The sequence below is a fragment of the Alosa pseudoharengus genome, unplaced genomic scaffold (assembly GCF_046254945.1).
Source record: "Alosa pseudoharengus isolate Yale_2024_CS ecotype anadromous, Long Island Sound unplaced genomic scaffold, YU_APseudo_1.1 YU_APseudo_1.1_scf_15, whole genome shotgun sequence".
Lineage (NCBI taxonomy): Eukaryota > Metazoa > Chordata > Actinopteri > Clupeiformes > Clupeidae > Alosa > Alosa pseudoharengus.
The window spans coordinates 31412090-31430405 of record NW_027468620.1 but is presented as its reverse complement, the minus strand read 5'-3'; the positions used below and the strand labels follow the sequence as shown (position 1 = coordinate 31430405).

At 45.7% G+C, this 18316-nt stretch overlaps 1 protein-coding gene across 5 annotated transcripts in view; it reads right to left on the bottom strand.

Annotated features, from left to right (window-relative positions):
• Positions 1 to 452: 452 nt before the first annotated feature.
• Positions 453 to 18316, bottom strand: part of cep170aa (centrosomal protein 170Aa) — a 79335-nt gene continuing 61471 nt past the window's right edge. For 2 of the 5 annotated variants that reach the window (XM_076286243.1, XM_076286247.1), the window contains 8 exons: positions 16973 to 18316; positions 9783 to 10038; positions 7116 to 7308; positions 5962 to 6129; positions 5031 to 5119; positions 4510 to 4603; positions 4234 to 4285; positions 453 to 4075 (listed from right to left, as the gene is read on the bottom strand). The exon at positions 16973 to 18316 is cut by the window's right edge and continues 267 nt beyond it. In XM_076286243.1, coding sequence (XP_076142358.1) covers positions 3825 to 4075; positions 4234 to 4285; positions 4510 to 4603; positions 5031 to 5119; positions 5962 to 6129; positions 7116 to 7308; positions 9783 to 10038; positions 16973 to 18316 — 2447 coding nt within the window. In that variant the 3' untranslated portion in view covers positions 453 to 3824. The remainder of the gene's footprint in view (positions 4076 to 4233; positions 4286 to 4509; positions 4604 to 5030; positions 5120 to 5961; positions 6130 to 7115; positions 7309 to 9782; positions 10039 to 16972) is intronic. The other 3 variants (XM_076286245.1, XM_076286244.1, XM_076286246.1) reach the window with 3 other exon arrangements.

Here is an 18316-nt window from a genome sequence, read left to right as displayed (position 1 = left end):
GAATGTGACAAATGGGTCTTGGGCTACAGATAAGTATTGCCAGAGAATGTCTAATACGGGACGGATTTATTATTTTACCGTAAACGGGCTCTGGTATTGCATGGTGCCTCATGTGTCAAGCATAGACTGAAAAAAATAGGGTGTCAAGGTAAGCTTCCTCTCCATTGAAAGTCCTGGGCCCAGTTGTTCAAAAAGTTTTTTTCTGAACAACTGGGCCCAGGAGTCAAAATCCGATCCGACAACTGGGACCTGTTTATTTTTGATTAACAGTGTAGATGTTTGCCTACAGTAGGCCTACTGTGTGTATAACACAAGTGATACGTTTATAAGTAGGCTATAAGTGTACACTATGACCTCTTGCTAATCTGTGAAATCTGAATCTATGAAAAATTATCAGGTTCAGATGGTCAGACACTAGAACTCATAGTCAATTCTGAAATTTTATTGAGAATAAGTCAAATATGCTTAACAAAAAAAAATAGTTAACAAAATAACAAGTTGGTACATACATTGTATTCATATGATACAAGAAAAAAAGACCAAAAATAAATAAAATACAATAAAAAAGTAAAACACTGATAAATGTGTATGCGTCAGTTACAAAAAAAAACAAAAAAACAAATTGTAAAAGTCATTAACAGGTGTACCGAGACCTTCAGCATAACACATCCCTTGGCTGTTTTTAACTACACAAATTTCAAAATGGCCTTCCTTCTCCATATGGGAGAAGAACTGTGAAGAGTCAAGACGTTCACTTTCTTTATACATGTACATATGCCCAATAAGGGACATAACATTTAAAATACTAGATTCTTTTTTTCTGCGCAAGGGATGCACAACATTATACTTCTATAGCCCTCCATGTCCTGGTTCCATACATTGTTTTAAACAGGGAACACTACAAAACAATGAAAACCATAAAAAAAGACTCTTTATCTGAACCCTGGGCACTTGGTGGTATCATACACTCAGGTATGTAAGAGCGCAGGTGTCGTTTATACATTTTCACTGCTGAGGCGTGCGTGAATGAGCATCCCCTCTCGCGACGGCGGCTCGCTAATACACACTTTTTTTATATGGTGAGATCCGGAGTGATGCCCATGCAGCTAAACACACACACACACACACACACACACACACACACACACACACACACACACACACACACACACACACACACACTCATACATGCACATACACACACACGCCTGCTAGCGAAAAGCAGCAATTAAAAAAGGGAAACTGAAAACTAAAACACATCATGGGGAAACACAGACACAGTACACCAGGCCAGGCATTACAGAAGCATTGCGAACCCAGCGGCAAAGCAGAGTGGCAGAGCAATAGTCATGTAACAGAAGCAAACAGGCACGGTACAGTCTTTTTCATTTAGGGGATGGCGAATGCTGTTTCCTGCACGTTTGTTATATCACGTATAAGCACAGAGTGGTTCATCTAAAATGACATGTATGGATTAATTGTTATTGAGTCATGACAGCACAAACCATGATACATACTGATATTACGGTTAAGTCCAGAAGTTGTAGTACATGTGGCCTATAGGCAGGAAAGGATGATTGGTTTTAAAGCTGCTGTGAGCGGCTTCAAAAAAAAAAAAGATTCAAATTCAAAAACAGCTGCTCTGGGGCAAAAAAAGGTTTAGTTTCAGTGTGACGTCACTATAATGACCATTAAGAGTTAAAAGACATGGGCATCCCTGTTATTTCATTTTTACAGATTCACTGAAAGGTAGCTAAGGCCTTCTATGATGGCCCACTCTGATGGAAGTTTCACTCACAACAGCTTTAAGGACATTCTTCACAGCCACTTTCTGTGACAGTTTAGCAGCTGAAAGGTGCAGTTTTCCAAGTGGAGCTAGACAACTTCAGTGCTACTTTGAATGAGCAGTGCTAGCATTGTGTTTCAATGGTAGAGGGCAAATGTTTCAAAAAAGACAAATGGATTCTCGTTGTTCAAAAAACAGCAAATTCTGTTCTAGGTCTTACAAGAGACTATAAGGACAACAGGGTTTGTTTGTTTTAAACCAAAGTAAGGCAAGTCATAAGAAATGCTACCGTGCTCTCATTCAGTATTGGTCAGTACTCACAAGCAACATCTACGGTGCCATATATTACACATCCAAAAGAGTTCAAAACAGTATAAAAGGTATACTGTGTCAAGAGACCAACGTTGTGTTATTCATTTGTTTTTCTTGAAGTACATTACAAGATTGCGCTTGAAAAGACAAGTCAGATCGAAACAATTCTAAAGCACTTGTACAATTGAAAGAGTATTTTATAAAAAAAAGAACAATTTCAATCACATTTTTCTTGTACAATTACTGGGAGGCTGCATATTAAGTGAACTTTGGTTACTTGGGGTACATTGAGAACAAAAAAAGAACTTCACCGGCAGATGTGAGGGATTATTTGAGACAGACCATGAGAAACATCCATCTCTTAAAGTGTTCTTCCTTCATAAACATATTGAAACACTGTATTGCTTTAGATCAAGGTTCATGGGCATCTTGAGGTCTGTATAGTGTCTAGACCTCCATAATGTCTACTGTTATCTACAGAGAAGTCTTATTGAGTAAATCTGAGAATAATTTCATTTGAGATTTGAGTTGAAATCAACAGGTCATGATCTTACTCAAAGTCTCTCAAGTGTTCTAAAGTAGGATCGCCCCAGCTGAATAGAGTGCATTGCATTGTATGGATCTGAATTTAAGGGAATTTAAGAATTTTTAGCCCAATAAAGTCTAAAATAAGTCCTTATAAGAGGGATGATATTGAGGTGTTTACCTGCCAGCACCAATAATGCGCCCCTTAACACTCACAACAGTGGACCACCCATTTACCAGCAGTCATTTCCCATGTCTCAGGAATGAAAGCAAATGGTTCAGAATGTGGTATGCTAGCTAGCTAGCTAGCTAGCTAGCAAGCGGTCCTACCGGACAGAGGAGTATTCGGAGGCACACGAATGACACTGACAGGCTAGCATCACCACAGTTGAAAACATGAAGTCACACTAGCCGCACTGTATTGTCGCAAGAGGTGACGTTTGAATGTAAATCTGATAATCCAGGGTTCCTCAGTCCCAATCTGGCCCACATGCATGCCATGTTCTCCATCTTTGCCTGCGCACCATGTCTGATTCAATTCACATTAGAATTACACCGACACCAACCAGATGCAGTTTTACAGAGATGGATGGAAGGTTTTATGTGCAGGGATGGCTGAGGACTAGGGCTAAGAACCAATGGCACAGAGTCCAATCAGAATAGTAGTTGTGAGCTTGCTGTTTTTTGTGTGTGGTGGCAATACTAGATTGCTCCCATACTCCTGACACACGCACACATTTGTTTGTGCTTGTGTCTTTGTGTGTGTGTGTGGCAATGCCATGTAAAAATGTTAATCCCCTTGACAAAGTCTTTATCGATGGGCGAACAATCACAAACTTCTAAAGGGGAAAGAGTGGTTCACTTGGGGGAGAGTGGGTTGGGTATTATTGGATATACAGACACATATATATATACACTAACAACTGTCCATTCATTCTGTCAGTCAAACAGAGATGTTTATAATAGTCCACTCACACAGGCATGTGTGTGTGTCTATGCATGTGTGTGTGTGTGTGTGTTTATGTGTGTAGTTAGGTAAAATATTTGTGTGTGTTGTTGGATCCTCTATGGATGGTGTGTGTGTGTGTGTGTGTGTGTGTGTATGTGTGTAGTTAGGTAATATATTTGTGTGTGTTGTTGGATCCTCTATGGATGGTGTGTGTGTGTGTGTGTGTGTGTTTGTGTGTGTACATGTTCTTCTTCACTTGCTGGCGACGGCGGCAGCCTCCTCCCCGCTGGGGAGGGTCCGGGTGAAGCCGAGGCCCAGGCTCCGCTGGCGGTCCCCAGGCGAGGTGGCCCCTGAGGGGGCCTTTGTGGCCCCAGGGCCGGGCAGTGGGGCTGGAGGGGTCTGGGAGCTGGGGCTGGTCCTGGGCTTGGACAGCACCGGGCTGGTGAGGCCCAGGCTGGTTAAGGCATCCAGGGTGCCATCAGGGTCCACCATCACGTTAATCACTACCCAGGTAAGAGAAAAGAGTCGTGTTAGTGTGTGTGTGTGTGTGTGTGTGTCTGTGTGCAGCTCACTGAACATGTGTGGTGTGTGTGTGTGTGTGTGTGTGTGTGTGTGTTTGTGTGTGTGTGTGTAGCTTACTGAACATGTGTGGTGTGTTTACCTTGAAGCTGTTTCTCCACCCGCTTCAGTTCTAACAAGATGGATGAGATCTCCTGAAGCATGCGACGACAGACCAACAAAAAGTCACTTATTTTGTTCTCCTTACAAAGCAGCAGCAACAACAACAACAACAACAATAACAACAACAACAACAGCAACAACAACAACAACAGCAACAACAACAACAACAACAACAGCAGCAACAACAACAGCAACAACAACACAATGATTCCAGACCATGGTGGCCATGTGGTGTTCAAGAAGACTCAAATCTGACCTTGTTGGATGTTTTGAGGAGTGGGATATCACTCTCTGCTCGCAGTTTGGTTTCGATGTCGTCCCAGTTTCTGTCTTTGTCTTTGAACAGTATCCTAGTGGACACAGATGAATCATCATCGTAAGAGCGTCATTGTACAACAGTGTGCTTTGTGAAAAATCAAAAGATAATTGTTATAAAGGGCAGATTTCAACAGCAACAGACAGCACCTCTAAATATGCTCTTTACACTGTGGGTCAAGCATGGAATAGACTCCCATGTCTTCACTGAAACACTTTTTAAGACCTTTTCCCAGACAAACTGCACAAGAAATGCTAAAATAATTCACTTCCACCAGTTGTTATATAAGTAAGTTTCTACATAAGTAAAATAACATAAAAAAAACGTCTAATAAAAACTTGTGGATGCTGTGTGTACCTGATCTTAGCACAAAACATTTATAATAAAAACTTGCGGATGCTGTGTGTACCTGATCTTAGCACAAAACATTTATAATAAAAACTTGCGGATGCTGTGTGTACCTGATCTTAGCTGCTGTCTTGTCCACAGACTGGCGTATCTTGCCTGAGAGCTGTGAGACGGACGTGAGGAGCAGGCTGTCCAGCACCGCCTGAGGAAGAGACCGCAGGGAGAGTGGACGTTAAGAGTGGACGTTAGCACACACAGGGAGAGTGGACGTTAGCACACACAGGGAGAGTGGACGTTAGCACACACAGGGAGAGTGGACGTTAGCACACACAGGGAGAGTGGACGTTAAAAGTGGACGTTAGCACACACAGGGAGAGTGGACGTTAAGATTGGACGTTAGCACACACAGGGAGAGTGGACGTTAGCACACAGGGAGAGTGGACGTTAGCACACACAGGGAGAGTGGACATTAGCACACAGGGAGAGTGGACGTTAGCATACAGGGAGAGTGGACGTTAGCACACAGGGAGAGTGGACGTTAGCACACACAGGGAGAGTGGACGTTAGAACACACAGGGAGAGTGGACGTTAGCACACAGGGAGAGTGGACGTTAGAACACTGAAACCTGACCACCAACACATTACCACTCCACTCATCCCGCACATAACTCACTGATTAGGTCACTGTGTTTTGATAAGAGGTGTAGACAGTTGCTTTAGAGAGTGACACTAATATAATTACGTTTTAATATCTGATCTGAAATGATGATCATCATGTCTTGCGTTTCTGTTTCACAGGGGTCGTTCAGAGGTCAGCATTCACTTTTAGTCCAATGAACTTGACAAGGTTATTTAAGGTTCTTACTTCTACAGAATAATAACTTTACTATATATCTGTCAAGATATGTCTGTCTGATGTATCACAGCACTAGCAGACTGTGTTTCCCTTTGCCCACAGTACAACCCCGAATCCTGGGGAGGCTAAACTGCACAGCGGTTCTGCCACCCTTTGGTAGAAGTTCTATAAGTTCCACAGGTTCTCACCTCATCCCGGTTCCACGTGCGGCGCCGGAGGGCAGCATTTGGGTCCAGGCTGTCAGGGGCACGTGGTCTCAGCTCAACCGGTCGGCCATTGATCTCGGGGGCTTTGGTCTGCACCACGGGCGGAATCTTTCGGAAGTTTAGGCTCTCATCGAAGACCCGGTCCACCAGCTGCAAACGGAGGAAATGGTTGGACACACGGAAGGTTAGATAGAGGGGAATATGATTTGATTGTAAATTACAATTTATTACTAACTTGGCATTTAAGAACAACTGGCCAAAGTTATTGTTCTTAAATGCCAAGTTAGTAATAAAATGTAATGTAAAGAGGTTATTACAGAATCTTGCCAAAGGACTGCAGTTGAAAATTAGCCGGCTGGCTAATAATACTAATGTGTGTTGTCCTTATAAATAAATACGGTAAATGAAATGAAATGGAAGTAGAAATCACAGATCAGAGACAGATACAACTGGATAATTATATTAACAGTGGATGACGCTGGACGAAATCCACTAAATCTAAATAAACAATTGAATCATTCAGCTGATGTCTGACATTACATGGAGTCAGACAGCCTGACTAAAGGCAGGTAACGGCAGATGAAGCACTGGGGTGAAGGGTCACATGCTGGAGCTGACTGACCAGATAAGAGATGTTTCGGTGCCTTATGAGATCATGAGAGATGGATGGGATGGACAGAGGCAGAGAGAACAGAGAGAAATGATACAGGGAGTGGGAGAACGAGAGAAATGATACAGGGAGTGGGAGAACGAGAGAAAGAAATGCAGACAGGGCCACACACTGGCCCCACTGTAGACAGATAGATAGATAGATAAATAGATAGAAGATAGATAGATAGGTAGATATATAGATAAATAGATAGAAGATAGATAGATAAATAGATAGATAGAAGATAGATAGATAGAAGATAGATAGATAGACAGATAGATAGATAGAAGATAGATATAGATAGAAGATAGATAGATAGATAGAAGATAGACAGATAGATAGATAGATAGATAGATACTTTATTGATCCCCAAGGGGAAATTCAAGTGATGATGAGGGGAGGGGATGGGAGAGAAAGAGAGAAAATGGAAGAATGAAAGAGAGAGTGAAATGATGGCGTTGGGGTTAAGACGTAGAGGGCCACCCACTTGTCCCCATACCTCCTCGCGGGTGTCGATGGCGGAGCCGGGCGTGGTGGCGGCCGTGCTGACCGTGGTGCTGGGCGCCGTGCCCGAAGAGCTGACCGAGTCGATCTCGCCCGCCACGTCGTGGATCTCCCGCGCCAGGATGGCCAGGTCCTTGGCCAGGTCCTGACTGATCCTGCGCACACAGGGAAATAACCTGTGATACTTCAGGCGGGCTCTGAAGGAGCGCTTCCACTCACACGCGCACACACACACAGACACGCACACACACACACACACAACAGCAACACGGCACTCACAGGCTAGCATCAACGTAAACAATGGAACATTTATGTCAAAGCATACAGTCTATGTGTCAAAGTTGACAAAACCAGGCACTTAATAGATTGAAAAAGGTTTTATTTAGGCTGTAGCATATTGGCACTAAGCCTTCATCAACTTAGCTGACTAAATAGTCACCTTTGGGTTTGCAGTCAACTTGTTAAGCAAAGTGCTAACAAAATGAAAGAAGCATTTGCGATCACAATAAGGTTTAACTGTATCTGAGTAGTAAGTCAACTTACTAATAATAAGAAGGATGCAAATTTGACATTAGATTTAGTCACTTAGACTTTATCCAAAACAACTTGCAGTGTTGAAAAGATTTTCAGATTTCGGATCTTGTGTAATAAGGAAGTTATAAGAATACATAAGAATTCATAAAACGCAGGCAGTTCACATACACACCATCTATGATTATGTATACAATGCAAACATTACATTACTATAGGTCAGTATGGATACAAGTGCAAATGAAGATGGGCAGACAATGGGACATGTACAATAGTAAATAGTTCTGCTTTACACCACTAGATGGAGCACTTGCACATGAAAACCAAATATAAATGTGTAATTTGTACTGCATGACTTCTGGAGAAACTTCTTCAGTAGTTAGTCTGACATGTCCTTTGGGAGTAGATGGCACGTATTAGTGTGTATGAGAGTGTGTTTTTGAGGATATGTGTGTGTGTGTGTGTGTGTGTGTGTGTGTTTGTGTGTGTGTGTCTGGCTGGCTGCCTGCCTGTCACCTCAGAGACACTGTGACACCCTGGTGAGATGACACATAGGTGTGTGGTGTTCCTCTGGAGCCTTGCTGCATGAACCTCATCTAATCTGGACTGACAGGATGTGTGTTCTCCAGGAAAGGCGACCGGCAGGGATTATTCAACAACTAAAAAACACACCATCACACGCTACCATCATCCCCTGCACTGTGGAATTATTGAGGGTAGAAAAGAATGCTGACATTTATGCACATTTCTTATTCTAAACTATATTTGTCTTTTATAATTATATATCTTTCTTGTGGCTGCGATCAGTTGTTGAGAATATCTAAGGTCTTACTTGCCTTGCAGTATGGAAGTGACCACCAGGAGGTGCTATTTCACCTAGACCAGCTTTTCCATTCAGCGCCATGGTAGAGTACTACACACACATGCATGAGCAAATGTGTGCTAATATTCTGTGCAAATCAAATGCTGTGCTAATCAATGCTGTGTCCATTTAAGACAATAAAGGCTAATCTAATCTAATTAAATCTATAAATATAAAGTGTTTCTGTCCAAGAAACAATGAAAAGTGACATATTCTGCACTTGAAAATGTCCAGATGTATCCTGGGCAGCCAAACAAAAGGTCCACTGCAGTGAGGGATGATGATGGATGAGGTAGCTGTGCAGCAAAAAGAAACGGACCTCTATGAATGAGCCCACAGGGCTGTGTCCATGCAGTAGCCTAACTCCCGTCCAGTCATCTCAACGGTGAATTCTAGGTCAAGTGGAAGACGGGGGTATGTATGTGCACTGTGTGTGTGTGTGTGTGTGTGTGTGTGTGTGTGTGTGTGTGTGTGTCTCTGTCTGTGTGTGTGTGTGTGTGTGTGTGTGTGTGTGTGTGTGTGTGTGTGTGTGTGTAATAGAGAGAGGCAGACAAGAGAGAGAGAGAGAGAGATGGAATGAATGGAATGAAAGGTAGTCGGAGAGAGAGAAAGAGAGAGAGAGAGATGGTATGAGATGACAGACACAGGTATGGAGGAATAGGCAGTGAGCCAATGAGAGAAAGAGAGAAAGAGAGAGAGAGAGAGATGGTATGAGATGACAGACACAGGTAATGGAGGAATAGGCAGTGAGCCAATGAGAGAAAGAGAGAAATAGAGAGAGAGAGATGGTATGAGATGACAGACACAGGTAATGGAGGAATAGGCAGTGAGCCAATGTGAGCCTTGATAAATAAATAAGAGTGACAGTGACGTCCAGCTCTGCCCCTAAGGCAGCCCCATCCCTCTCTCCTGCCTGATGCGACAGTGGTCTGAGTGTGTGTGAGTGTGTGTGAGTGTGTCTTTAAGGGTGACAGGCTAACGTTACTCCCAGCAGCAGCAAGCCACAGAGGCAGTGCCACCTCACTGTGAATCACACACACACACACACACACACACACACACACACACACACACACACACACACACACACACAGGATATGGCTACGTGGCTACCACCACCCCTCCTCTCCACTCCATACTGATCCACTCTACATCTGAGCTGCTACACGCTGCCATGTGTGTATGTGTGTGTGTGTGTGTGTAAGAGTGTGTGTGTGTGTGTGTGTGAGTGCCGGACGTGTGAGAGTAGATGAGTACCTGGCAATCTCCTCGCTGTGTGCAGTCCAGTCGCGGATGTACTCGTCGTGTTCGCGCATGCGATGCTTCAGCACCCCGCTGCCCGCTCCTGGCGTGGGGGGGGCCGAGCCCGACCCCCCGAGACCCCCCCTGGGCCCACGCAGCGCCGGGGGCGCCCGCAGGGGACGCCCGTGCTTGGACAGGCTACGGTTGGACCCAAACTCGTCCTCCGAGGTGGACGCGTACTCCGGGGTCAGACGGCGCCATCGGCTGCTCACTGCGGAGAGAGTCGAGACAACAGGGGTTACTTTTGGCAACAGTGGTCATCGGGTGTCACGGACACTTGCAGCAAAGGCCACGTTTTAAGCCAGATGTTGCGCTGTCCACTACTCAGCTAATTAATTCCAAACAAGATGAAAAGACAAAAGCACAGCAAACACACCAAAGCACTAGTTGGAGCGTAGACTACCACCATCACACACAAGCACCTGTCTAGTACACTGTGAGTACCTTTCTAGTACACTGTGAGTACCTATCTAGTACACTGTGAGTAGCATCTATCTAGTACACTGTGAGTACCTATCTAGTACACTGTGAGTAGCATCTATCTAGTACACTGTGAGCAGGGGGGTGCACACCACAACAGAGGGAGTTAAAACAGAGACTTCATAATGAGGAGTCAAAGCACTCAGAGAATCCTCCATAGAAATGTATGGGTTTAGTTTGTAACTCCAATATAGCAGTTGTCTACACACATATCTTGCCCCTTAATGTAATGTAAGTAACCAACCTCATTGTTGGAAACAGCATGACTGACAAAATAACTGCCCAAAATAACTGCCCAAAATAACTGCCCGGAGCCGTTACCAAGATGGCCTATAAGCCAGGACTGATTAAAATGTGTGCACTATGAATTACAAACACTAAAAATATATTACAAATAAAAAAACAAAGTTTATTCTGGTGTCATTCATGGGTGAACTTAGTGTCAAACTGTCTCATCATAACTCAGTACATAACAACAACAACGACGACGACAACAACAACGACAACAACAATAACAACATATTTATTTATTATATTGCACTTTTCTAAGTACTCAAAGCTCTTTCCAGTGAAGGAACCTCCGTACAACCACCCCACCTATCACACCACCAGGCTTTGTCAGCCCTGCCCCAGTAGAGGTGTATGGGGTGGAGGGGCATTAGGGAACTGCACCTGCCCCAGTAGAGGTGTATGGGGTGGGGTGGAGGGGCATTAGGGAACTGCACCTGCCCCAGTAGAGGTGTATGGGGTGGGGTGGAGGGGCATTAGGGAACTGCACCTGCCCCAGTAGAGGTGTATGGGGTGGGGTGGAGGGGCATTAGGGAACTGTATTCAAATGGGCATAGAGTGCCTCCGCTGGCTGCTCATTCACACTGCTGTGTTTAGGTCAATAAGAACAGGGTTGGGGGAGATGATTGGCACATCACAGCTAATCGTCAGTCATGGACGTGATCCTGTGACCGAGATGCAAGACTGCAAGAGAGAAGCACTACTACATGGAGTTAAGAAATCAAAAGACTCCACATTAAAGGAACACGCCACCCAAAATCAGTAGTGATATATGTTCTTAACGTAACTTTCACGAGTGGAGTCGTACCTCTCCCGCATCGGTAGGTGCACTCAAACGCGAATGTGTTAGCATGTTGCTATGCTAGCGGGCTCTGCCGTGGCCGTAGAGAGAGGCACATAGCAGTATTCAAACACCTCCACGTTTTACCTACTTAAATACAGTTGCATGAGTAGTTGATGAAAAATGTTAGGGCACACAACATGAAACGTGGCGATTTTCCAAGCGAATAAACATGAGAACTACAATGTGTGGCGCAATAGCACTTGGGAGTACTTCGACCTAGCGTGGTAATATTATTAACACCTAATTGTAGATCCTATCCACCACAGAGTTTAGAATCCATGCTGGATCGACCCTCAGCCTCTCCCTCCCCTCTGAGCGAGAGAGGCACACACACTAGAGATGCGCTGATGGGCTATTATTTCAACCATAACTGCATAGCAAAACTTATCATCCATCAGCCATCCATCAGCACCAAAGTTTGTTGACCAATTTTCAAAACTGCACCTGCCCACCATCCGCTGGTTGTTTTAATGTAGGCTATATGGGTGATGCAGCGCTGCTGACGTGAGGCTAGAAAGCCCTTGCCTGTTCTAGAAAGACTGATCTAATGCAGCAAATATATTAAAAGGCAAAAGTCGTGCATTGGCTAGGCCTATCCCCAGAATATCAGCAGCAAACTCAGTCTCTGTCGCGCAAAACAGTCTCCAAATAAAACGCACATCGGCCTGTTGCCTATTCTGCCAGCTTGTGACAATATATCGTCCAAAATGCTTGATTGCATTGCATTCTCCACATTTTTAGCTACATTTTCATGTACCACATCAGCATTTTTGTTCAGTGAATCTTTTGTAAATTGCTTTATATAGGCCTATTGCCTGGCTTGCCTCAGCTTCGGTCACGTCCTTTTACAATTTTATCATTGTAATAAAAAATGCAATTTGCCACATAATTTCAGCATGCTCCTGGCCTACTAATTAATGCCTATTGTACTTTATTTTTTGCAAAAAGAAAGAAATCCTTGATAAAATAACAAGGCATTCACATTATAGGCTACTTTACACACTGTTATGTCAGGTTGACTGACAAGCCTGATCTGAAGACTCCCATTCATTTTGACTGCACGAGCGCGTCTTTTTCAGACAGACATCGCAATTCATTTTATAGCAGGCCATCGGACAAATATGACGCCTCGATATTAAAGAAACTCCGACTCCATTCATTCTGAAAGTCCACCGCACAACAATGCAACGTGCATGTTCACATTTTTAGTAACAACCGCCAAACTTGCTTGCTTGCCTTACACATCTAAGTTTTCCGACTATTTTTCTTACCTTCTTTTTCCGCTGTGGATGTTAGTGAGTTTGTAGAAGTTTTAGCTCTTACGTTCTGAACATCTCGCACTGCCATCGCCCGATGTCATTTCTTAGTCATATCACTCTCTGTCTCTCTTTTAAATGCCTATTCCCTGGATGGTAGGCTACAATTATGTGTTTTATATATAGGCTAATATCTAAACAAAATAACCCAGGCAGTCTCATCTAGGATATAACACAGGTTGAAGTTGGTTCTATTTAGGGAGGTGAACATCTGTAGATGACTCAGAAATGACATCGGAAGACAAGGAGTGAATATTTCAAGAGGCAAGCCGAAGTCTGCTGACAAGGGCCTGACGGTAATTGTAAAGCAATTTACAAAAGATTCACTGAACAAAAATGCTGATGTGGTACATGAAAATGTAGCTAAAAATGTGGAGAATGCAATGCAATCAAGCATTTTGGACGATATATTGTCACAAGCTGGCAGAATAGGCAACAGGCCGATGTGCGTTTTATTTGGAGACTGTTTTGCGCGACAGAGACTGAGTTTGCTGCTGATATTCTGGGGATAGGCTTAGCCAATGCACGACTTCAGCCTTTTAATATATTTGCTGCATTAGATCAGTCTTTCTAGAACAGGCAAGGGCTTTCTAGCCTCACGTCAGCAGCGCTGCATCACCCATATAGCCTACATTAAAACAACCAGCGGATGGTGGGCAGGTGCAGTTTTGAAAATTGGTCAACAAACTTTGGTGCTGATGGATGGCTGATGGATGATAAGTTTTGCTATGCAGTTATGGTTGAAATAATAGCCCATCAGCGCATCTCTAGTGTGTGTGCCTCTCTCGCTCAGAGGGGAGGGAGAGGCTGAGGGTAGATCCAGCATGGATTCTAAACTCTGTGGTGGATAGGATCTACAATTAGGTGTTAATAATATTACCACGCTAGGTCGAAGTACTCCCAAGTGCTATTGCGCCACACATTGTAGTTCTCATGTTTATTCGCTTGGAAAATCGTCACGTTTCATGTTGTGTGCCCTAACATTTTTCATCAACTACTCGTGCAACTGTATTTAAGTAGGTAAAACGTGGAGGTGTTTGAATACTGCTATGTGCCTCTCTCTACGGCCACGGCAGAGCCCGCTAGCATAGCAACATGCTAACACATTCGCGCCGCGCGACAGAGCGTTTGAGTGCACCTACCGACGCGGGAGAGGTATGACTCAACTTGTGAAAGTTACGTTAAGAACATATATCACTACTGATTTTGGGTGGCGTGTTCCTTTAAGGCCTCACTAAAGAACATTGGCTCTCGAGGTCGACACTACAGTTGAGAAGTGCAATAATAAACTAACTAAACATGCGTCTTTCGCAACAAAGTATGAACATAACTCCGACACAATATAGAGGAAACGCACCGACAGCCGTCTGTAGAAAGAGATCTCTGAATTTTCCATTTCGATTTCAGAGGGGGGCAGTGTTCCGACCCGGCTGTTTTACAAGTGATAAGACCTCCTCAGAGTGCCTGCCGTTCACCCTATTACTGTAAGAGTTTATTTGCCATCTAAATGATTTAAGAAAGGTTATTTTAAGGTTTCATTCTCACCTCTTTAGGTGTCTTTCAAGTCCCATTGTGGACACTTTAAAAGCCTGCATGATGCCCTAGTCTTTATTTAGGAGCATGGGATGCATGTAGCACTTCCCCCAAGGAGACTGTCTGAACTACTGACACAGTAATGTGCTTCACCTCTGGGACAGGGTGAAGCCATGATGTCACACACACACACACACAAGCACACACACACACACACACACACACACACACACTGACAGCACCATTGCAGTGATGCCCGTGCCAAGCTCCAGTTCTTCTGTCACCCTATGAATATGCATGATGTGACCAAACAGTCAACCAAACAAGGGCCCAGTCAAAACAATGTGCAAAACAAAGTGACATCAACTCAGGCTAGAACTGAGCCACAACAAGCCACAGCTAGCAACAGATGCAACATGCCTTTCTGTTTCACACTTCAACTTCATTCAACTACACTGGATAATACTTTTACACATTGGCTAATACTATTTGCACATTGGCTAATACTATTGCATGCATCCTCCAAGTTAACACCCATTTTTGGAGTGCGAAAGCTTGACTTGAAAGGTTAAAACCACATTGCCTGGTAACATAAGGATAATTTGCATAACTAAATTCGCCCCCAACCTCATAATTCTACTTCGCTGTCATAGTAACCCCATACAGCCAAAGTGTTGATCAATCCATTGAGTATATTTTGCCATAGAGTGTGTTAACCACAAAATATTCCAGTTATAGAAGCTGGAATCAGAATTTTGTATTTGTATGTATACATCAAATTGTTGACAAATAATGTATTAATCAATTATTGTTGCAGCTGTAGACCTGGTAGAAATGGATAGCATGGCCAGACACATCTGGACAAACACACACACAAACCAGCGTATCACTGCTCAACCAGGAATATAAGACTATATATAAGCAATATAAGCAGGCTGGGTAAGGAGGGTGTGTGTGCACTACCTGAGCCAAAATGCTTTCTGTCAACACACAGCACACACACACACACACACACACACACACACACACACACACACACACACAATGTGTTGAATAGTTAGTGTGGAAATGTTTTGTTCTGGTGTTGCATGGACATCTGACTCAGGTTCTGCACACACATACTAAAGAACACACACACACACACACACACACACTCACAAGCACACACACACACTTAAAGGAGAATTCCGGTGTGATTTTGACCTAAAGTGTGTTGAAACATGATACCGAGTGTAAACGTATGTCTCATAGCTCACCTCGGCTTGTCCCCTGCACTCAGATATCTGGCGCTAGTTAGCCAATGCTACCAACAGTTTTTCGTTGCAGTGCCTCGGGCATCGGCCTAGCCATGCAAATAAATCACTGTTTTACACCATTTACGAGGCTCAAAGTAGCTCCATACTTCATTGGTAGACTTCCGAGGGCCTTGACATTTAAAACGAGACATTGAGAACTTTGAAAAAGCACTGACAGTTTATTTACAAGACGATATATACAGACTGTACCTTAAGTAATTTTACCGTTCAACGGCATCTTGAATTTAGTCACGAATCTCACGATAAGTCGAGCGACGAGTACGAACGAACAGGTATGATAAGGGATCAGATTTCAAAAATAATTCTGTGGAAATGCATGGATTTCGGTTGCTGCTACTGGAAGATTTCTACAGATTTCTGAGTGCAGGGGACAAGCCGAGGTGAGCTATGAGACATACGTTTACACTCGGTATCATGTTTCAACACACTTTAGGTCAATATCACACCGGAATTCTCCTTTAAAGCCTCTAGATGCTATTACAGTACCCATAATCTCCTCTGCGGTTGGGAGAGTTTCTGGAACTCGCTCAGGGCTCTCTGTATGGAGGAATGAGGAATGAGTAGTGTTTAACAGAAACAGCACACACACACATACACACACACACACACACATACACACACACACACACACACAGATAAATATACATACACACATTTACACTAACACACACACCATTCATCATTCACCACAACACCAACAACAACATTCAATTGAGAGAGATACACACACACACACACACACAACAGGAAATGAAAGGAGGATGCAAATGAAGGTGAGTCTTGTGAAACTGATTTGTCGTCTTAGGTTATCATTTTGCAACCTGTCATCAAAATCTGTAGCCATTTTAAGCTTTCTGGGAGATATGCGAGCTCTGTACAGTAAACATAGCTTGCAGATGTGCAAATGTGTGTGTTTCTTTTGCCTATGTAAGTGGTGGGCTGCTTGCATGCGTTTGACAATAAATGCATATGGTAACATGTCATGTATGGTTAGTTTGTTTAGTGTGTGCATGCTATAATGAGAAAGGGTTTGGATATAGATGTCTCTGCAAGCAGGACTATATGGGTGAGAATGCAAGACTGTATGTGTGTGTGAGTAAATACACTGTGAATATCTATGTGTGTGTGTGTGTGTGTGTGTGTGTGTGTGTGTATGTGGATGTATGCTGTATGTGCATGTATGATGTGTATGTGTGTGTGTGTGTGTGGATGTATGCTGTGTGTGTGTGTGTGTGGATGCATGCTGTGTGTGTGTGTGTGTGGATGTATGCTGTGTGTGTGTGTGTGTGGATGTATGCTGTGTGTGTGTGTGTGTGTGGATGCATGCTGTGTGTGTGTGTGTGTGTGTGTGAGAGTGCGTATACTCACCGGAAGGTGATCCATGTGTAGGTGGCGCGACCTTGGCCTTGACCTCATTGAGCTTGGAGATGCTGCTGGCTCTGGACTTCTGCGTCAGCTTCCCGTCGCCGGGCGCTGGTTGCCGCAAGCCCAGCCGGAGCGCCGTCTCCGCGGAGACCCTGGACGCTGCGCTGCGCACGCCGACCGTGGCCTCCGAGTCGCTGCGCGCCGAGATGGAGCCCAGCCGTGTGCGCCTGGGCTGGGCCAGCATGTCGATCCGCGACGGGGCCTTCCGGCCGGACGGCGGCCGCGACGTGGAGCTGGTGGTGGACACCTCCGACGCCACGGAGACGCGGTCGGCGTCGGCCAGGTCCGTGTCCGACGCGTCCCCGAGGCGGGCCCTGCGGAGCAAGGAGGCCCGGGTGGGCCTGGGCGTGGGGAGACCCGCCTGCTGCGCTTGCTGCTGGGTCTGCCTGCTCGCCAGACTCCCTGAGCTGGCGTGGAGGGCCCTGCTGGCCCTGGAGGTCTTGGCCGACAAGGACGAGGTGGATTTGGAGAGCATCAGGAGGTCGTCGGTGGAGGCGAAGTGGCCGCCGCGGCCGTAGGAGCGACTGGAGGGCGTGTCCTGGTCGGAGGAGAGCACGTCGGACATGGTGGAGAGCGGGTGCGAGGAGGTCTGGTCGTCGTCGGTGAGGTCCAGCGAGGGCTGGCGTCCGCGGTGGGCGGCGGTGTTGCCGGAGAGGGTTTGGGTGGTGGAGGGCCGGCTCTTGGAGGCCTTGCGCTCCAGGCGATCGCGGGCGGTGGTGGCGGCAGCGCGTGTGGCGGCCACCGACGCGGCACTGGCGTTGCTCTTCTCGCGGTGCAGGCTGCTGAGCGAACGACGTTTGGCCGGGGCGGCGGACGACGCCTTCCGCTCGGCCGCTTCGGCCGTCTGGCTCACCGTGCTGTTGGTGTCCACGTCCGACTCCGGTGAGATGGAGCCTCCCGTGCGCGCGGGCCGATGATGATGATGATGATGGCCCTTCGAGCCGGATGTGACGGAGCCTCCCGGTGGCAGCGGCTTCTTCTCCTGGCGGCCCTCGTCGCGGAGCTTGGCCTCCAGGAAGGCCATGACGGCCTCGGTGTCCTTCAGCAGCGTGGCCGTGTCCATGGAGCCCGTGGAGTCGCTGCGCTCACGCGCCGCCTTCGCCCCTTCGCCCCCCCCGCGGCCGATGATGGGGATCAGCTCGGCGGGCACCGTCATGCTCGGCCGCTCCATGGTGAAGCTGCCCTGCCGCACCAGCGGCCTGCCGGACTTCTCGCTCTCGCTCCCGCTCCCCCGGCCCTCCTGCCCCCTCCTCCTACGCCCGCCGACGCCCTTCCCCTCCGACGGCG